Below are 20256 nucleotides of genomic sequence, written 5' to 3'. Positions count from 1 at the left end.
ATTCATCTTATTATAACTACCCATGCTGGGCTGGTCCCCTTGGCTCCTCCCCAGGTGCAGGGACTCAGGAAGCATTGCAACCCTCTTTCCATCAAGTTCTGGGAGGCTGTGTGGGGTGGAATGGAGGCTGGCCCTCAGGTGCTCAGGTAGCTGTATTGTGTCTAGGGGTGGTGAGGGGAGCTGCTGCCTCTGCTCCCTTTGTTCAAACTCATGGCTCAGGCAGCAGCAGGCGTGGGCGTCCCCAGGGGAGGCAGTGACAGTTTCAGTACTCACACGGGCTTTGCAGGTGACAGCTGGGGCTGTGGAGCCCTGCCAGAGGAGGCACAGAGAGACCCCATCACGCACGCGATATGGGCCCCACTTTGAACCAGCCCAAGTCAAAGCTGAGTACCTCTGGGAGCTAAGTGTAGCCTCTAGCCTGTTCCCTGCAGGATAGAGTGGGGTAAGGAGATGAGGCTCAGAGTCTAGAGATTTGGTCCCACTGTGTCACTAATTTACAAATGACTTCTAGGAGGTCCTTGTTCCTCTCCAGGCCTGTTTCTCATCGGCAAAAGAAGTGGGCCCGATTATCTGTAAGGGCCTGTGGCCCTTTGACACGGACTATCCCAGGTCAAGTCAGTTCCAGAGCCTCCTTAGAGAGTTAGGTTCCTTGCTCCTCTAGGCCTGAGTTTTCTGGTGGGTAATAGCAGTTTCCATCAACACCCATTTCCTCCCCCACAGACTCCAAGAACAGAGTCAAACGTGAACAGATGCAGTACAAAAATTCTTTATTGAAAAGGGAAAGGGTGGCCTCTTGCTGGTGCCCCCTGGGCCCTGGCCCAAAGGGGTTGCCACTGCTCAGCTTCTGAATGCAGAAAGTCTGTCCACCCCTTACCTTTAATAATCTTAAAGGGGAAGTGCCGTGGTGGACTAGTAAGTCAAGTGAATCAAGGGCTTCCAGGCCCTTGCCTTTAAGAACTCCTTAAAGGCAAAGTGGACACATGCGGCAGCAGATGAGAGCCAGAACGTTTTCAGGAAGGTCCCTGGAGGAAGGGTCTCCGTGTCTTCACCTTTAAGACTCTCTTAAAGGTGAGGCATGTTCACGCAGCGTACAAAGGAGGCAAACTCCGTCAAGGAGTCTACAAAGCACTTTTTCCAGATCTCGCTTTTAGAATCTCTTTACAGATGAGGTGGCCAAGCGCGAATTAATAAAAAACAAACTACGTTGCAGAATTATTTTTCTTCCCGACCCAGCAGAACCCGCCCCGCTCACCGGCCGCCTTCAGGTCTGCGTCCTTGCCTTCTAGGCGCCCTGAGGCCCGAAGGTCCGGAGAACGCGTGGGGGCGGGTGTGGAGGTACCGCCCAGCGGCCCCGGGCCGCCCCCCGCGGTCACACCGGGGCATCCTGGGAGTTTTTGGTTTCCTAGACGGCCTCCACCAGGGAAGCCGGACGGGGGCGGGGAGGGGAGGGGCGAGGGGGGCGAGCGGAGGGCGCGGTGACCATGGCGACCGCAGTGGTCATGGCGACCGCGGCTCAGAGCACCGAGAGGTCGTGACACGACCTGGAGCGCTGCTTGAAGAACTTGGCGTTGCGCGGCACCAGGTTGGCGAGAAACCGCTTGGCCTTCTTGGTGAGGCTCTCGCGGCGTGCGGGCGGCGCAGGACCCTCGGGGCTGCCCGGCTCGGGCCTCTGGCCCCCGGCGCGGCTTCGGCCCCGCCGCAGCCGGATCTGGCGCACCGCGCCCTCGAAGAGCTCCCGCGTGTTGTGGTGCAGTGCGGCCGACGTCTCGATGTGCTTGCAGCTCAGCGTCCCGGCCAGGTGGCGGCCCTCTGCAGGAAGGGACCCGCTCAGGCGCCCGCTAGGCCGTACGGGACCTGGGGCGAGGGTGGGTCTAGGGAGGGCCTGGGCGTGCGGTGGCAAGGGATTGGTACTAGTGACTCTTGCAACCGAGAGAACTTGGCTGAGCTCATATGGTGGGGAGGTGGAGGTGCGAAGGAGAGGGAGAAGGAGGCCTAGGGGAGAGGTGAGGGGAAGTGACAAGAAGGGATTCTCAGGGTCCTCGAGTAGGGCATTGGGAGTGTGCCCTTAGCCTGGGTCTGATTGCAAGTGAGAGCGTCCGTAATGGTAAAAAGGCCTTAGGGAGAAGAGGTGACCTGGAAGGGACAGCGTTCCCCTGAGATCCCAAGTATGGAATCTGTTCAGGATACACACCCTCCAGTGATACCTCCCGGGAGCGGGCCAAATCGCTCTTGTTTCCAACAAGGATAACGGGTAGGTCGTGGTGCGGCCTCCCAGCCCGGAGCCGAAGTAGGGTCTCTGGAACTTTGGAGAAGCTCCGTCGGTCAGTGACTGAGAAGACGATGAGAAAGGCGTCCCCGGTCTGAAGGCAGTGGTCCCGCAGCCACCCTCCTGCATCCCCCTGCAGACAGGCAGAGGAACGTTAGGGCTAGAGGCACAGGAGATCCTGTCCAGCACCTACACCTCAAAGAGGAGGAACAGGGCTGTGAGGGAGAAAGAAGCCACCTGCTTAGGATAGTAGAGCTAGTTAATGGCAGAATCTCCATACCCAGAGTGTTTGTGGAAGAGGAAGAAGTTAGTACTATGAGGATCCTAGACTAGGGTAGCCATCCTAATTTCTTAAGCTTAAGCTCTTGATTCAAAAATGAATATTATTCACACGTCTGTAATTTGGCCTCTTATTTCTACATAGTAACCTTTATGTCCAAATATTCAGAAGTCCTCACTTTTTTCCCCCTTCCCTGATATTCCAGATCCCTGAGCTCTTGTCCTGTCACATCAGATTCCTTCAGACTGAAACATTTATGGATGGAGTCAATTTCAGGGTGTCCAGCCTAGCTTGGAGCTGCAGGGTTTGTCAAATTCCCATTCTGAGTTTGCTCTGAGTCAGAAGATCCTGGAAAGACTGTGACTCTTAATGGCTATGGACTGTGGTGTGGGCCTTTGCTTTCTGAAGTGATATGAATGAAAGGTCAGGTTCCAGTACATGTTGAAACCAGGACCAGCAGTCCCACCTTCAGCCACTTTGCCCTTCCCCAGTTCTCCCAGCTTCATTACCTGCTGGCAGCCACATCTTAGTTCTCACCTGTTCCCAGATATCATAAACGACTAGAGTCACTTCCTCCTTATCCACCATGATGCGTCTTTCATAGGTATCCTCTGTTGGGAAATAGGGAGAGGGAATAAAGTCCATTAGGAGATTTCCCAACATTTGTGAGACCTGGTAACCAGGGACACCTCAGATATCAGCACCAGGGAACCCCACCCCTCTTCAGGGAGGCTGCCACATAAAGCATTGGAAAAGCTTCTGTTAAGCTTTGTCCTTCAGGGGCTGCTCAGGTCATGAGCACTTCCTTCCCTGACCAGGGCCCCAGAGCCCCCTCAACCCCTGGAGGGCTTCTTCAAATACCTGGGTTCTCTGGTTCATGAGCACTGTCTCCCTGGAGACCACCAAAAGTGCCTGCTAGGGTGCTCTTGCCCACACCGCTCTCCCCCACTAGCATGACCTTGAAGATGCCATCCTTTTGAGCAGGGGCTGCCTCTCCTGAGCCCAAGGAGTCAGAGGAGCCAGATGATGAGGCCTGAGGTGGCCAGTCAAGTTCATCTACAGCCTGGGCCCGCCGGAGCTGATGCTTGTAGGGGACAGGCATACTGCCTCTTCGTCTGGGGGCCCCAGGGACAGAGGGTAGCCCGCTGCGGTCCAACTCTGCCAACAGTTTCTCTGGCTTCTTTAGTAGTGTGGTATCTGCTTCTAAAATAAAATGGGAGGGCAAAGAAAAGGACACTGTGAGTGGGATATGCCCAACCATATGCAGAAGGGTCAATCCAGGCCGTTCCAGTACCAGAGGCCCAGCTACACCCACTTGACCATTACCCAGAAGGAACTGAGAATGTCTGGCCTGACCTCTTACACTAAAGTCTCCAGAAGCCTGAACTGGAATTGACATGATAGCTTCTCCAATGTGGTCCCAACTCCAACCTATTCAAAACGTGCCCCATGCAGGGAAGGGACCTGAATGCACACTCACACACCCACTCACACTTTACACTGATATACAGGCACATCCCCAGACTAGGCCTCTGGCCCTGTGGGGTGGAGTGGGAGGGGGGTTTGGGGAAGCTGCCTCTTTTTCCATCAAGAGGCCCTTCCTCCTCCTGTTTCCGGCACTGGTCATCCCCAAACTGAGGAGCAGAGAGGATGAGAAGCTGAAGCTGCTGCCTAGTGTCTGGGGAGTAGGTACAGCAGAGTAAAAAACTTTGTAGTGAGCCTCTTCCTAGGAAAGGGCCTTTGCTTTTTGAGATGATGTGCGTGCTGGGGCTCTGTGGGCTCTCTCTGTGTGTGTGTGTGAGAGAGAGAGGGGCTGCCGCTGCTTCCCGTGGCCCTGTAGGTGAGCATCCCTCATTGCGTGGTTGGGTGTGAGAATCCTGCATCCCTGTCTGTCCCTGTGAGTGGGAGAGAATATTGTGTTCATAGAGCAGTAGAAGTAGAGAGAGAGAGAGAGAGTGTGTGTGTGTGTGTGTGAACGAAAGGGAGAGTGACAATGCGCGGGTCAGGGTAACTGGAGGAGGAACAACAGACACAACAAAGGGGGCTGGAGGGAGGCTGGAAATAGCCCAGGATCAATACTTGGCCAGCAGCCAGGACCTCCAGGAGCCAGAAGAACCCTTACAACAGTTCCCCAGGGTAGCCCCTGCCTGTGATTCCCAGGCTTGTGGGCTGCCCCTTTCCTCTCCCCTTCCTTCTTGCCCATCCTAGCCTCGGGAATGAGGCTGAGCTAGGGGCCATGTACCAGTTTCTCAAGCAAGCCCTGGGAGTGATGGGGGAGGGGGCATTTAGGCAGCTCTTCCCCTCCACCCTAGCCCAACCCCAATCCCTTGTGTGAGCAGGGGTTTTCTCCACTTTCTCAATTGCTCTTCCCCTCTTGCTGACTGGGCTCAAGCTCCCTCAAACCCTAGTTCTGACCTCCCCATCAAAGCTTCAGCTCCCACCCCCATGGTTTCAGCTGGAACCTGCCCAGGTTAGCCCTCACCTGGCGTGGGCGTCCCTGGAGGGGAGGCCCGGCGGCTGCCAGAGGGGCAGAGTGCTGTGGTTTCTGTGTCCGTGTCCATGTCTGTGTCCGGGTCCGTGTGCATCGGTGTGCGTGTGCGTGTGCAGCCCAGCAGCTCGCAGCACCCTCTCCCTCACTCAGCAGCACTGTCAGCTTTTCCCTTTAAATACCACCCCCCCACACACACATGCCCTCCCCCCCAGACACCTGGGGAAATTGTCCCGCCCCCTGATGAGGTCACACATGCTAATGAGCAGTGATGTCAGCGGGATTCCCTCCTTTCTGCCCCCCCTCTTTTCTTTGTGTCGCTTCCCTCTGGGAGCACACACACTGCAGAGCTTGGTTGAGTTACAACAGAACAGTCAAGGGGCAGAACAGACAAGGGTTGCAGGAGGTGTCAGTGGGTAAGGGAGCTGAGGGTGACAGAAGGCAGGGACCTGGGGAGGTGAAGGTCTTTCTCCAGCAGCCAGGACTATGCATCATTTGTCTCTGTATTTCCAGACACTGTCTAGCCCAGAGAGCGTGCTCAGTGGTTGCACAGGGGCAAGAGGCAGAAAGACTAAAAGCTGGTCTGAAAGACAAAGAGATACAGGCCAAAAGAGGTGTGGGGACTGAGGGTCAGCCACCTGCCACCTTTTCCTTCTCCACCCTGCCTCTTCTGGGCTAAGAGCCACAAAAGTACCCATTTCCTAGCCACTAGTCAGATGCGGGCTCTGAGGAAGGAAATTCAGCTGCTTCATTTGGGCAGCTTTATTTTGCCACTAAGTTCAGGTAGGGGCAAACCACCGTGGAGACTCCTCCACCTTCTCTCCCTGCCAGGCCCACCAAGCCAACGATAATCAGAGCAGGAAAAAAGGGTGAGACAAAGCTAGCTATCTCAAACACGAAGTTCCCAATCTTAAGTGGGTGGGGGAGGGGGGAGTGCCCACTACCCCCCAACTCCCCTATCCACTGTTAATGTTTTTTGGTGTAGCTGCCAGGCCTTCTGGGCTATGCAAGGCAGATACACAATGGGTGATGTGTGCCTGTTTGTAGGAAGCCCAGATAGCACATCTCTTTTACTGTTCTTTTTCTGCCCAGTTCCCTTTCCCTTCAGGTTCCTTCTCCTGCCCCTTTCCTCCTCGTCCTCTTTCCTGACACCCTGAAGCTCCCAGACACACATTTTGATTTCCTTTCCTTGCCCTGTTTTTGCCAGATGCTGTGCTAAGTACTTTCTTGCATTATCTCCTTTTTTTTTTTTTTTGAGACGGAGTCTCGCTCTGTCACCCAGGCTGGAGTGCAGTGGCCGGATCTCAGCTCACTGCAAGCTCCGCCTCCCGGGTTTATGCCATTCTCCTGCCTCAGCCTCCCGAGTAGCTGGGACTACAGGCGCCTGCCACCTCGCCTGGCTAAGTTTTTGTATTTTTAGTAGAGACGGGGTTTCACTGTGTTAGCCAGGATGGTCTCGATCTCCTGACCTCGTGATCCGCCCGTGTCGGCCTCCCAAAGTGCTGGGATTACAGGCTTGAGCCACCGCGCCGGGCCGCATTATCTCCTTTCATCTTCTTCACCCCAAGGCCCACAATGGTAGGTGGGTGCCCTGTCCCTAAAGCGATCTTGTAGCTGGAAAATGGGAACACCAAGAATCCCACCCACATCTTTCCAGTGCCAAGGATTTTTCATTTCTACACTGTGCTGCTTTCTTTCTCTTAAATATTCCAACTGTCTCCTATTATTGGGAAAAGTCTATATTGCAATCATCAGTGGACTTTTCGGGGAAGAGGCAAATAATCATCTTGGGAACAATGTGCAGTGACACTTCACTTATTTGGAGGTCAGCTATAGGGCAACAGTGCAGAGTTTGAGGGAGCAGAAAGGACCCCTCAGCAGCTAGAATACTCATGTGCTTTACCCACTGGGTAGATTCTCCAGTCCTCAGTCATGGCCTACTTACTTTTCACTTACTTTTATTCACAATTTTAATGTGTCCATGTGTGTTCCTGTACTAGCAGATTAGAAACACATTTAGAGTAGCAAGTGACCCCTTGTAGTCAGGGAGGCAACAACACACACACACACACACACACACACACACTCAAAGCATTCATATGCATTTTATAAGTGGTCTAAGGTCGTTTAGCATAAAAGCAAATAGCTCCCCGTGCCCCTACTGTTACAACTTCAGAAGACACTGCTGGAGAAAAGCCATTGCTTTCTGTGAATGATCCTCAGTTATGCAGAAAATTTTTATTATATTGCAGATACGCTGAAGACAAGTGTAACATTTTAGAATGACTTCCTTCCAAAATGAGTATTTTTTTTTTTTTTCAGAGACAGGGTCTCTCCCTATTGCCCAGGCTGGACTGCAGTGGTGTGATCATGGCTCACTCTAACCTCAACCTCCTGGGCTGTGCACTTGCCCGTGTCCAGGCTCCGTCAGGAATGGGAGGTCCCGTGGAACAGTGGGATAAGGTTGAGATTTGGAACAGAGCCATACCGGGTCTAAATCCACCACTTGGTAGAGATTGGGCCAGTCTTCTGATTTCCCTGAAACTCCTCCTGAGCCTGCAAAATGGGGTTTATGATGCCCATGGCCCAGCTCTGTTGTGTGGGTTCACTTCAGGTGATGAAAAATCTGGCATCATCAGGCACTCACTTTTTTTTTTTGAGACAGGGTCTGGCTCTGTTGCCAGGCTGGAGTGCAGTGGCGCGAGCTCGGCTCACCGCAACCTTCGCCTCCCGGGTTCAAGTGATTCTCCTGCCTCAGCCTCCTGAGTAGATGGGAATACAGGCGCGCACCACCATGCCCAACTTATTTTTGTATTTTTAGTAGAGACGGTGTCACCATGTTGGCCAGGATGGTCTTGATCTTTTGACCTCGTGATCTACCTGCCTCGGCCTCTCAAAGTGCTGGGATTACAGGCATAAGCCACCGCGCCACATCCAGGTACTCACTCTCTAACCAAGGTGCTTCTGCAGCCTTGGGCTGTGTGGCTGGGGGGTCCTTCTCCCCTCTCAGCGAGGCCTGGAGCTTGGTTCAGGCCCAGGATTTTTTTTTTTAAATCTATTTATTTATTTTGAGACCAGGTTATGAGACTGGCTAGTTTTTAGTATTTTTGGTAGAGACAGGGTTTTGTCATGTTGTCCAGGCTGTTCTTGAACTCCTGGCCTCAAGCGATCCACCTGCCTTGGCCCCTCTAAAGTGCTGGGGTTACAGGCCTGAGCTACTGTGCCTGGCAGAATTTTGTTTCTTAAGGACTGAGTTCTGGTATCTTCTTTTTTTTTTTTTTGGAGATGCAGTCTCTGTCACCCAGGCTGGAGTGCAGTGGTGCGATCTTGGCTCACTGCAACCTCCACCTCCCGGGTTCAAGCAATTCTCCTGCCTCAGCCTCCCAAGTAGCTGGGACCACAGGTGCATGTCGCCACACCCAGCTAATTTTTTGTATTTTAGTAGAGACGGGGTTTCACCGTGTTGCCCAGGTTAGTCTCGAATTCCTGAGCTCAGGAAATCTGCCCGCCTTGGCCTCCCGAAGTGCTAGGATTACAGGCATGAGCCACCACACCCGGCCCTGGTATCTTCTTTTATCTTAGATTCTAGATTGTGATTCACAGCCTGAGCCTTATCTCATGCTGAAAACACCTCCCACCTTCCCACCAAGAACCTCCATGTGGATCCCACACCCCTAAGACCAAGCATCTTGGATATTGGTATCTATCTTGATGGAATTTTAAGTGGCTTCATTTCTTTTCTTGGGCCCTGGTGGAAATAAACCTGAGTGACTACTCCCCAGTGCCATCACTTGGGCAGGACCCTCTGTCTTAGTTTCTCCATGCTGCCTGTACAAGGTCAGTCCCCTATCCTGGCTAGCCTGGGGCTTCACTATGGCTGACAAGAGTAGTATTACTGCCTATGCCTCATACAGCACACAACCAGAACCTGGAGAAACTTCTTTCAGGCCCACTGATCTATAATCACAGGCCTCCTTGGTGAACTCTTTCCTAAAGTCCTTCCAGCATTTGGAAGCATTCCACCACGAGGAGCAGTTTTACCTTAAGTCTTTGTCCACTGTCTTTTTTTTTTTTTTTTTTTGAGACGGAGTCTCGCTCTGTGGCCAAGGCTGGAGTGCAGTGGCGCGATCTTGGCTCACTGCAAGCTCCGCCTCCCGGGTTTACGCCATTCTCCTGCCTCAGCCTCCCGAGTAGCTGGGACTACAGGCGCCCGCCACCTCGCCCGGCTAGTTTTTTGTATTTTTTAGTAGAGACAGGGTTTCACCGGGTTAGCCAGGATGGTCTCGATCTCCTGACCGCGTGATCCACCCGCCTCGGCCTCCCAAAGTGCTAGGATTACAGGCTTGAGCCACCGCGCCTGGCGTCTTTGTCCACTTTCAATTTGCAATACCACTAGGAGAGAAAAGGTCTGGATGAAGGGGAATGAAGATATCAGGCTGCAAGTATTTGAGGTGGCTATGGGGGAAGAGAAGAGCAAAGAAGAGGGCAAAGACCAGGCTATGGAGAGGCAGGGGAGGGATAATCACTGCTTCACTATTTCCATTGGGCCTGATGCTGAATGGACCAGGATTGTTTGCACTTGGGAAGGAGGGCCCAAAGGGAGAACAGTAAGCAAGAACCAGGTTCTCCGGAGCCCTCTCCCCAGTCCCTGGAGAGGGTCAGCAGTGAAAGGAGCTCAGGTCTTCCCTGAGCCAAGGTGCCAGGGTCCCAGAACTGCACATGGGCCCACATCCCTTTCTGCTACTTCCTCAGGCTCTTGCTCACTAGAAGAGAGGAAAATTGTGCAATTAGTGCTGGGTTTGAGGATGCTGACAGCGTGTAATCAACAGGGCCTCTCCACCAGGTGTGGGGCGAGGCTGGGTACTGGGCTCCACCAGGTGTGGGGCTAGACAAGAAGAGCCTTAGGGGAGCCTCTTTTCCCAGGGACTGGCTCCGTTAGGGAATTCCTCAGTTTTGCTCCTGAGGCATCACTCCCACCCCTACAGCTTCCTTCTACATCTTTTGCCTCTATCTTCCTCCCAAACTCTGGGGCAGCTTCTGTCACTTTGCTCACTAGGGGCTGGGTTCCAACACTGCTTACGAATCATTACCTCCATCACCCACCCCAGCTCTGCAACTCTCGCCGCTGCTTGTGCTCTCAGGCCCAGGGGCTTGCCTATAATCCTTGCCCTCATCTCCTCAGTTTGCTTGTTCTGTGGACACTCCTCCTGTCTAGAATTCACAGCTCTATTCCAACTGCTGACAGCACTCTTTAGATTCCAGTTTGGGCCCTCTTCCAGGAAGACCTCTTGGATTTGGCCATGGTGATGCCAGCACCACACATCCTGAATGTTTGTGAGCTTTCCCTCCACTCACCTTTGCCTGCCTTGAGGTATCCTGGCTGAGAATCCATCTGTCTTGCATAGGACAGACTGCTAAATGCCTGGTAGGTGTGGAGGGTGGAGGGTAGGAGTCATGACTCCTGTGTCCCACCAGGGACAGTTGCTCCTATGTTCTGGGCTCGGGGAATGCTCCATAAATGAGAACCTTCCTGACCGCAAGGCCCAGCTGGCTCCCCTGACTTCTATCTTGGCAGTGAGGAAACAAGGCTTGGTGCACACCCCTGGAGTCAGTCACTGCAGAGCTGGGCGCCAGGCATTTGAGTGGAAATGGAGAGGGCTGATCCTTAGGGTTCCTAGAATGTTCTTACCTTCTGTGTGGTATAAAAATCAAGAGAATAGTGGTTGGGAGATGACCAGGAAGAGGGCAGGAGGTAGAGGGCCAAGCAAAGGGCTCCACAGGGAGGAGTGGGATGAGATGAGCATAGACTGAGATGGGCAGCGGCAGGGCTCAGGCTCGCAGCTAATTTGCAAAATTTTGAGATATATCATTCCTTTATTTTTTACCTCAACTTACTGAGCAACGCATAGCTATGGAACAGAAGCATTTGTTGCACTCTTTTTGTGAGCCAGGCCTTGTAGGAGAGATTGTGGATGGCAAAATCTCAGGTTCTGCCGAAATCCTCCCCTTGGGGGCTGGAGGATCTCTAGTTAATTGGCATTCAGGTGCTTAAGGCCACTTTTGGGTGGAGGTTTGGCAAAGATGGAGTGTCCAGACCTATGATCCTCTAATAACTTTACTTTTTAAAAACAGCCACCCAAATGATGGTGGCGTGGGGAGCAGGTGGTGGTGAAGGGACTGGGGTCTCTGGCCATGGCCATGTACAGAGGAGACTCTGTGAGCGCTCTCCCTGCCTGAGGGACACCTAACTTTATAGCATAGACTGAGGGTCAACAGGAGGCCCACCAAGTCCCTCAGATCCAGGGACAGGGAAGGAAGTGGTGGAGGGGAGGCTGACCCACCTCTAAAGGGTTGTGCCACTATGAGTAGAGCCCCCAGTAGAGCCCCCAGGTCCCCTCAGGTAAGCAGTGGCTCATCCTCTGCCTCAGCTACCCACACCCCCGGCTCAGCCAGTGGCACCAGTAGCACATCGTCCTCATCTTCTGGGGCCAGGACTGCTGTGTGGGGTCCAGCGGGGCTCCGGGTTGGTCCTGGGGGCCCCAAGCTGGGCAGGAGACGGCCTCGCAGGGCCTGCACCACTCCAGACAATAGCGATGGCTCTAGAGGCAGTGAGGGCAGTGGCCCTGGGGCTTCGGGGACAGTAGTGGGGGCTAGAGACGTGCTAGCAGATGGGAGGGGAGCTTTGATGGGCAGTGGGGGTGCCTGCTCCCCATCTTGCCCACCCACTGCCCCGCCCTCACAGGCTGGACCTGTGCCACCATCTAGGGCCTCAAGGGGAGCAGCGGAATGTGTGACCTGGGATCTGGCCTCAGAGGCCCGAGCTGGGGTGTTGGTTCGAGGGAGCAAGCCCCAGCGGCGGAGACGGCGTACCAGGCGGCGCATCAAGCGGCCCCGCTGACGACGGCGGGCACCTGAGCCACCTCCTGGAGTCATATCCTGGCGTAAGATCTGTAGCAGAGAACGCAGGTTGCCCAGCACTGAGTTCTGCAAGGAGATGAGAAGACCTCAGAGTCAGAGGGCCAAAGGTTGGATGAAGGAGGGTACAGGGGTGGGGCCACAGCAGAACTGGGACCAGGAGGTGCTAGGGTTGTGGGGAGTGACTTACATCATTAGGATTCTCTGTAGGAAAGTCTTCTACAGGCGGGATGGCACCCTGGGCAATGAGCTGCCCGTAGGAAGGGGGTGCCTGCTGCTGCACAATCTCAGCCTCCATCCGGGAGAGGGGGGCAAAGATGCTAGAAGGAATGATGACTGCTCAGTTGCTGGTAGTTCTTGGCCAGCTTCCACACCTGGGCCAGGCCAGCTGGAGCTGTGCCATGGCTTTCCCAAAGGTCATCTGAGGTCCCTCCTCCCTTGAAACTGCTTTCAGGATCTGGACCTGTCCCTTACAGGACACAACTGATAAGCTGATCATGGGAGCCTCTCCCCCAAGGTGGGCGCTTTCATGGTCTCCTGTAGCTGCACGGCCCAGCCTCACCCTCAGGGTCTACTCCTCTACTGCCAGTCCCACTCCCACTGACCTGTACTCCTGGGTGCGAATGGCATAGAGCTTGCAGGTGCAGCCCAGGGCGATGACCAGGAGCAGACCGCACACTAGGCTGCCAATGACTGCGGCGGTAATGACCTTGCGGGGCAGAACATAGGAGCAGTCCCACTCATCACTGCCGTCCGCACAGTCAGGCTGCCCGTCGCACACCCATGTCTCATACACGCACTTCTCATCCCGGCATCGGAAATTGCCAGGCTGGCAATGCCGACAGCGTCTCTCGTCTGCTCCATCAGCACAGAAAGTCTGGTAGTTGCAGCGGTCAGCAGGCAGGTAGCAGGCTGTGGCACCAGAGGTGCCAGCAGCCCCACAGGGGAAGTGTCCAGGTGGGCAGCCTGGGCAGTCCTCCTCATCTGTGCCGTCAGCACAGTCCCACGAGCCATCACAGCGCTGTGCCTCACTGTAGCAGCGCTCACCTAGGCCTTCGCCAGCCCCCAGGCCAGAGCCTAAGCCACAGGGTCTATCCCAAGGCAAGCAGTAGCCCCGCACATGGTAAGTGGCATTGAAGCCACGACCATTGCTCCAAGCAACTGTGTGGTAGGACACAACAGCCTGGCCAGATAGTGTCTCCACAGTGACAGCCTTGCCATTGCTGAAGTGGGTGAGACTACGCAGTAGTCGGGAGCTCTCAGGGGGCCCAGGGCCATCAAACACATGCACTGCATCTCCAAAGCCCAAGTCCAGGGCTGTGAAGCGCACGGCCAGCCGCCGGCCATCATGGGGGTCCAGCAGCCAATGGCAGGACTGGGGGTGGGAGACTGAGGCAAGGTGTGCATATCCAGGGGAGGAGAAGACCCCATAGAAGTCCTCCAAGGTGAGATTGCAAGGCAGGGAGGGGATGGGCCTTGGGGTCAGGCCAGGGAAGGGGTCTGAGCTGCAACCTGCTTCATCAGAGCCATCGCCACAGGCATCAATCCCATCACAGCGCTGGACAGCAGATACACAGCGGTGGTTGAGGCACTGGAACTCTTCCTGCAGGCACATCAGCCAATCTGCAGAGGCACCATGGAGAGGGGCTGTGAAGCACCAGAGCCCTCAGGATCCTCCCCTCCTGCCTGGGGCTTTCACTGCCTACTCCTCAAACATCCCTGTCCAGCCTACCTTGGCTGTAGGAGAGCAGGAAGCCCTGGCCCATGGGTGCTCTGGCCCCAGCATAGCTGTAAGTGATGGTGACGTTGCCTCCGGGCAGCTGCAGAGGGCTGGGAGGTGCCTCACACAGGGAGATCGGTGGCTGGAGAGGGGAGCGTAGGGTTAAGTGCTCTGAGCCACAGGCCAGGTGTAGTTTCTGGAACCTATGGGAGTAGAGGAGAGCAGGACATGAGATGCTCTTGACTGCTGCTGGCTTTCTCCTCCCCCGGTGCCACCAGGCCCCTAGTATCCCAGGAAGCACAAACATCTGCTTCTCTGTGATCTAAATGGTCAAATAAAAACTCAGCCTATTTAGCCGGGCGAGGTGGCGGGTGCCTGTAGTCCCAGCTACTCGGGAGGCTGAGGCAGGAGAATGGCGTGAACCCGGGAGGCGGAGCTTGCAGTGAGCTGAGATCCGGCCACTGCACTCCAGCCTGGGCGACAGAGCGAGACTCCGTCTCAAAAAAAAAAAAAAAAACAAAAAACAAAATATTCCAGCAAAAGAAAAATAATTGGCAAAGAGAACTGGGAACTAAATTGGCAACATGTTGATAATTTAAGTGGAGTGGTTTGTTCGTGGAGATTTATTGCTCTAATATTTCTACTTTTGTATGTGTTTGAAATTTCAATAATAAAATGTTTAAAATGAAAAAAAAAAAAAAAAAAAAAACTCAGCCTATTTATTTATTTATTTATTTATTTATTTTGAGACGGAGTCTCGCTCTGTTGCCCAGGCTGGAGTGCAGTGGCGCGATCTCGGCTCACTGCAAGCTCCGCCTCCCGGGTTCATGCCATTCTCCTGCCTCAGCCTCCTAAGTAGCTGGGACTACAGGCGCCCGCCACCATGCCCGGCTAATTTTTTGTATTTTTAGTAGAGACGGGGTTTCACCGTGGTCTCGATCTCCTGACCTTGTGATCCGCCCGCCTCGGCCTCCCAAAGTGCTGGGATTACAGGCGTGAGCCACTGCGCCCGGCCTATTTATTTATTTAGAGACAGAGTTTCGCTCTTGTCACCCAGGCTAGAGTGCAATGGCGTGATCTCGGGTCACTGCAACCTCCACCTCTTGGGTTCAAGCAAGTCTCTTGTCTCAACCTCCCAAGTAGCTGGGATTACAGGTGCCCGCCACCACACCTGGCTAATTTTGTATTTTTCATAGAGACGGGGTTTCACCGTGTTGGTCAGGCTGGTCTCGAACTCCTGGCTTCAGGTGATCTGCCTGCCTCAGTCTCCCAAAGTGCTGGGATTACTGGTGTGAGCCACTGCGTCTGGCAGCCAAATTATTTTTAAGTCAATGTAATCAATGGGGATCTTCCTAACATGGGCTGGTATCACCATAAGACCATAAGATATATCCTAGAGCCCTTTGGAAAAACTGACTTGTGTTCCGGGACTGAGTTAAGAAGAGGTGCACTGCATTCCAGTTGTTGTAGCACTGTCACCCAAGTATGGTACCAGCAGTAGCTGGTGATTACCATACAGTTCAATTAACCAGAACTCACCATCTTACCCTACCCCATTGTGCCAGATGTGAGACGTGGGTTGGTTTTCCACGGCATTCTGATCCCTTTGCCCTGCCAGCCTCTCCACAGTTTGCCTCTCTCTTTGTCTACCTCTTTCTGGGTGAATTTATGGAAAATGAACTATGTGAGGCAAATAGCCAGGTACTCAATATGATCCCCAAACAATGATCCAAGGTCAGGGGAGCCTGGGGAAACTTGGAATGTTTAAAAGATCCAGAGAGGCTGAGGAATGTTCTAGGCTGATTAAGGAGTAGTTCGGAATCTCACACAGGACATGCAATGAATGGAAGGACTCCTCAGAACAGTTCTATCTGAGCTGAGGACCGTTTGTAGAGTGGCCTCTGTCCTTTGGAGATGCCCAGGACCCAAGCTAGATGTCCACTCCAGCCCAGCTCCACTTCAGTTCATTAAATCTGGCCCAGAAAAAGTCAGGCTTTTAGGGCACACTAGGCCAAATCAAATTCTACTCTTTCCCTGTTGACAAGGATGGAAATTCCATAGAGAAGTGATCCCTGAATGGGCCAGGCCCAGTGGCTCACGCCTTTAATCCCAGCACTTTGGGAGGTCGAGGCAGGTGGATCACTTGAGGTCAGGAGTTCAAGACCAGCCTGGCCAATGTGGTGAAACCCTGTCTCTACTAAAAATACAAAAAAAATTAGCTGGGCGTGGTGGCAGGCACCTGCAATCCCAGCTGCTCAGGAGGCCAAGGCAGGAGAATCACTTGAACCCAGGAGGTGGAGGTTGCAGTGAGCTGAGATTGTGCCCTTGTACTCCAGCCTGGGTGACAAGAGTGAAACTCTGTCTCAAAAAAAAAAAAAAAAAAAAAAAGGGAAAGAAATGTACCTGAAGACTTCCAATGGAGGGGAAGGGGCAAGGGAGAAGAATGGGTTCTTGTTCTTGCTCCGCTTCTCACCTGATGGTGACAGTCTGTTCCTTGCTGCCCAGGATGAGCCAGGTGCAGTTGGCAGGGGAGCTGCGGCTGTCCCGGACCAGGGGCCTCTGTAAGGTGCCTTGCACTTCTAAGAGCACTGCTGGGGGGTCCTCACAAGCTGGAGAGAGGAAGGTAGGACACTGGTAGTAGACAGCCCTTAGCATCTCACCCTTCCGCTTCCGCTTGGAGGCTTGAGGTTTCCAAAAGTCTGGGCTCTGCAAGGAGGAGCAAAGTATCTGCCCCTGCCCACACACATCCTAGAGTTACAGCCCTCTGGCTTCGCTCTTTCTCTCCACATTCTTCATAGCTTCACCAGTTAATACTAATACCACGAACAATTCTGAAGTCTGCCTTGTGCCAGTCACTGAACCAGGAGAAGCAGGAAATACTACCTCTACCCTCAGGGAGACTACATCCTGGTTAGGACGATCAAGCATAGATATTCCCAGAAAAAATAAAATAGTACATAGCAACTACCAGATGAAGGTCCACACCGAGCCTTATTTTCATCTATAAAATAAAGGCTAAATGATCTCTCCTCTAAAACTGTGGTAGGTCCCATGGAATTGAGGGAACAGAGCGTCCTTCTCGAGTGCCCCCACATTCCCAAGCCCACGGAGCCCCAGAGGTTCCCTCAACTCACCAAGATTTGGGAAAATAATCCGGTCTGGATGGGCCAGAGCGCCTCCTAGAGGAGGAACGAGAAAGGGCAGGAGAGTGAGACACCCCTTAGGAGTTTTCTTCACCTGAGCAACTCAAGGAAGCCATCCGGGACTTCCGGGCAGTTAATAGGAAGAGGGAGTCGGGGGTGGGAGAAGGCTGCGGCGTGGGACTTCCATGGAAGGAAGGTCCGACAGCAGGGCCTGTGGGGTTGGTGGGGTGATCTGGCGAAAGCCGGAGAGAGGACGAGGGCCCAGCGGAGCGGCTGAAGACTTCCTGGGGGTTGGGGCCGGCAGTGCTGGGGGTGGTGGCAGGGGCTGGAGGGAATGGGCAGGCAGGATGGAGTGCGGGGCCGCACTGGAGGGAGTTAGAGCTGCTGGCCCGGTGACAGAAGGCTCGGGGGTGGTCTCGTTTCGGCTCTTACCAAGGAGGAGGAGGAGGAGGAGGGTGGCCAACAGCATCCTGGGCTGTCCAGAGGTGCCGGAAGGGTGCCGGAGCTTCTGTAGTCTACCCGATGGGGTCGCGGCGGAGCCCCGGCCGCCCAGGCTCCCGGGTGCCGCCTCCCCAAGGGGGCTCCATGGCCCGGGCTCGACTGGTGCTCTGGATGCCAGGGCTGGGGGCGGGGAATCAGCGGCAGCCGGGGAGTAGGGGCGGTGCCTTTCGCCAACTTTGGAGTTGTTTTCTCCGGCGGCCGCCGCCGCACTCTTTCTCCCAGGGCTGGCTCCTGAAGTCCCGGATCTCGGCACTGGGTCGCGCCCTCACCTACAGCCCGCCCGCAGGCCGCGAGCGCCCCTGGCCTGGCCTGGCCGCCACCTGCCGGGGTTTGAGACCACTTCCTCTTCGGGCCAAACTTTGCCGACTTTCAGCCCCTAGGGCCGGCTGGGTGCTGCTCCACTCCTCTAGCGCTTGCAGCCCGCGGAACGCGACAGGGAAGCGGGGGAGGGGCAGAGGTGGCTCGGCCCGGCGCTCCGGCCCTTGCCCAGGAGGTACCCCCGCCCGCCCAGGGGTTGGAGTAGCCTGGGCGGGTGACGAGCCCGGTCCCACCCCTGCCAATCAACGAGCGGGCCACACCCACTTGCTCGCCTTAACCCCTTTCCGGCTCTGCCGGACTTGTCAGACGGGCCCTTGACTGGCAGCTTCAGCTTCCGCATTTAACCCTGCTTTGTTTAATCCTTGGGGTGTAACACGTTTGTCAGACGTTTGTCAAAGGACGTCTGCTTATTCCATAACTGTGATGTCTTTCCTTTGGGCCCTAAGCTCTCAGTACTTTTCTTGTCCCGGGGTCTGAGATCCGGCAGCACTTTTTGGAGTGAGACTTTATTACAGCTATTACCACACGGTATGGTAACTATTTGTTCGTCATTCCCGCCCCCGTCCCGCCCCTTCTCTGCAAACAAACTTCCCGTAGGCTGGGGCCTAGACTGTTTACCTTTGCACCTACAGGGCTTCTCTCCTGCTGAGACACAGGAAGAACTCAATAAATGGTAAATAAACGAATAAGTACTCCTTCTCCATTTGCTGGCTCTGACCTCCAGAAAATTACTTAACCTCTCCGTTCTTCTCAGGTATAAAATGAGGTTTATGATAGTGCAACTTCCTCTTAGGGTTGTTGCTAACATTTAAGGAGAGCAAGTTGCCTGACATACGGGAAGTGCTCCATATCGGGTAGCAACTATTATTATCAGTCACAGAAGGTATTTCTAATTTGTGTGAGCTGGGGGTTACCGATTTCCTGTGGCACTGATAGATAACATTAATAAACAATATTGAAGCTCAGAATTTTCAGTGAAAAATAAACAACAAATAGCAAACAATTTTAGATTTTTCCACTTTTCAGGCACAGATCTAAGTAAGCACTCTACTAAATACTTAGGAACTACTTTAGTATATACTAAATACGTTAAAACTTTACAAGTATTTGCGGGCTTTACAAGTATTTGCGGGTTTAATTCTCTCAACAACAGTGTGAGGTAGATACTATTGTTACTTCCAATTTCCAAGGTATTCCAAGAAATGCAGGCACAGAAAAATTAAGTATTTTGCCCAAGATGTAATACAGTGGGCCCTCCATATCTTGGGTTCTGCATTCGCAGATTTAACTGATCGTAGACAGAAAATATTGTCAGGGGTGGGATTGGGGGAATTGAGTGGAATTGCATCTGTTTTTTTGTTTGTTTGTTTGTTAGTTTTTTGAGACGGAGTCTTGCTCTGTCGCCCAGGCTGGAGCGCAGTGGCGCAATCTCCTCTCACTGCAACCACCACCTCCTGCCTCCCGCATTCAAGCAGTTCTTCTGCCTCAGCCTCCCCAGTAGCTGGGATTACAGGTGCCCGCCGCCGCCATGCCCGGCTAATTTCTGTATTTTGAGTAGAGCCGGGTTTCACCATGTTGGCCAAGCTGGTCTCCAACACCTGACCTCAGGTGATCCATCCGCCTTGGCCTGCCAAAGTGCTGGGATTACAAGCATGAGCCACTGCGCCTGGCCATGAAGCTAGGGTTTGAACCCGGGCAGTCTGACTCTGGATAGAGTCCACATTCTGATCTTAACCACTTTCTCTCTTCTACAAATAATATAAAATTGTTTTGTTTTGTTTTGTTTGTTTGTTTGTTTGTTTTTGAGACAGAGTTTCACTCTTGTTGCCAGGCTGGAGTTTAGTGACTACCATCTAGGCTCACTGCAACCTTCACCTCCTGGGTTCAGGCGATTCTTATGCCTCAGCCTCCTGAGTAGCTGGGATTACAGGCATGGGCCACCATGCCCAGCTAATTTTTATATTTTTAATAGAGATGGGGTTTCACCATGTTGGCCAGGCTGGTCACAAACTCCTGACTTCAGGTGATCTACTCGCTTACAGGCGTTAGCCACTGCACCCAGCAATTTTAATTTTTAATTTTAATTATTTTTTGAGACAGGGTCTCACTCTACAAAATTGTGTAGTGGCACAATTTTGGCTTACTGCAACCTTAACTTCCTGGGCTCAGGTGATCCTCCCACCTCAGCCTCATGAGTATACACACCTGTGTCACCATGCCGGGCTAATTTTCTTTTTTTTTTTTTTTTTGAGACGGAGTCTTGCTCTGTCGCCCAGGCTAGAGTGCGGTGGCACGATCTCGGCTCACTGCAACCTCAGTCTCCTGGGTTCAAGTGATTCTCCTGCCTCAGTCTCCCAAGTATCTGGGACTACAGGCATGTGCCACCATGCCGGCTAATTTTTTGTATTTTTAGTAGAGATGGGGTTTCACTGTGTTAGACAGGATGGTCTCAATCTCCTGACTTTGTGATCTGCCTGCCTCGGCCTCCCAAAGTGCTGGGATTCAGGCGTGAGCCACTGTCCCCAGCCTAATTTTTGTATCTTTTGTGGAGATGGGGTTTCACTATGTTACCCAGGCTGGTCTTCAACACCCGGGCCAAGTGATCCTCCTGCTTTGGCCTCCCAA

General features: G+C 53.5%; 3 protein-coding genes across 11 annotated transcripts in view; 1 reads left to right on the top strand and 2 right to left on the bottom strand.

The window, feature by feature from the left end:
• Window positions 1-750: 750 nt before the first annotated feature.
• REM2 (RRAD and GEM like GTPase 2) lies at window positions 751-5204 on the bottom strand. The gene is made up of 5 exons (XM_001100692.5): window positions 5029-5204; window positions 3408-3749; window positions 3084-3157; window positions 2192-2399; window positions 751-1809 (listed from the first exon to the last, which is right to left on the bottom strand). Exons 1-5 carry the CDS (start codon window positions 5129-5131, stop codon window positions 1514-1516), a joined length of 1023 nt encoding a protein of 340 aa, XP_001100692.1. The 5' UTR covers window positions 5132-5204; the 3' UTR covers window positions 751-1513.
• Window positions 5205-10888: 5684 nt separating this feature from the next.
• LRP10 (LDL receptor related protein 10) lies at window positions 10889-17847 on the bottom strand. Of its 4 annotated transcripts, none has more exons than XM_077938405.1 (7): window positions 17245-17847; window positions 16804-16848; window positions 16143-16375; window positions 13682-13872; window positions 12555-13572; window positions 12140-12269; window positions 10889-12018 (listed from the first exon to the last, which is right to left on the bottom strand). In XM_077938405.1, exons 3-7 carry the CDS (start codon window positions 16322-16324, stop codon window positions 11431-11433), a joined length of 2109 nt encoding a protein of 702 aa, XP_077794531.1. In that variant the 5' UTR covers window positions 16325-16375; window positions 16804-16848; window positions 17245-17847; the 3' UTR covers window positions 10889-11430.
• LOC114679535 (uncharacterized) overlaps window positions 16956-20256 on the top strand; it is a 25942-nt gene continuing 22641 nt past the window's right edge. For 5 of the 6 annotated variants that reach the window (XM_077940631.1, XM_077940633.1, XM_077940634.1 and 2 more), the window contains exon 1: window positions 17335-18304. In XM_077940631.1, the coding sequence (XP_077796757.1) occupies window positions 17335-17949 (615 nt within the window). In that variant the 3' untranslated portion in view covers window positions 17950-18304. Of the gene's footprint in view, window positions 18305-20256 lie in introns of all 6 variants that reach the window. The other variant, XM_077940635.1, reaches the window with a different exon arrangement.

The sequence above is a fragment of the Macaca mulatta genome, chromosome 7, assembly GCF_049350105.2.
Source record: "Macaca mulatta isolate MMU2019108-1 chromosome 7, T2T-MMU8v2.0, whole genome shotgun sequence".
Lineage (NCBI taxonomy): Eukaryota > Metazoa > Chordata > Mammalia > Primates > Cercopithecidae > Macaca > Macaca mulatta.
Note: the sequence above shows the minus strand (reverse complement) of the source record. Positions and strands in the feature narration are given on the sequence as shown.

Coding starts and splice junctions, on each gene's coding strand:
- LRP10 (XM_077938404.1), bottom strand. CDS start 17,281: ATGCTGTTGGCCACCCTCCTCCTCCTCCTCCTCCTTG. Junction 13,573..13,681: donor CCTGCTCTCCTACAGCCAAG/GTAGGCTGGACA, acceptor GTGCCTCTGCAG/ATTGGCTGATGTGCCTGCAG. Junction 12,019..12,139: donor CTACAGAGAATCCTAATGAT/GTAAGTCACTCC, acceptor ATCTCCTTGCAG/AACTCAGTGCTGGGCAACCT.
- REM2 (XM_001100692.5), bottom strand. CDS start 5,131: ATGCACACGGACCCGGACACAGACATGGACACGGACACAGAAACCACA. Junction 3,158..3,407: donor TCATGAACCAGAGAACCCAG/GTATTTGAAGAA, acceptor ATTTCCCAACAG/AGGATACCTATGAAAGACGC. Junction 1,810..2,191: donor CCGGGAGGTATCACTGGAGG/GTGTGTATCCTG, acceptor CCCTTCCTGCAG/AGGGCCGCCACCTGGCCGGG.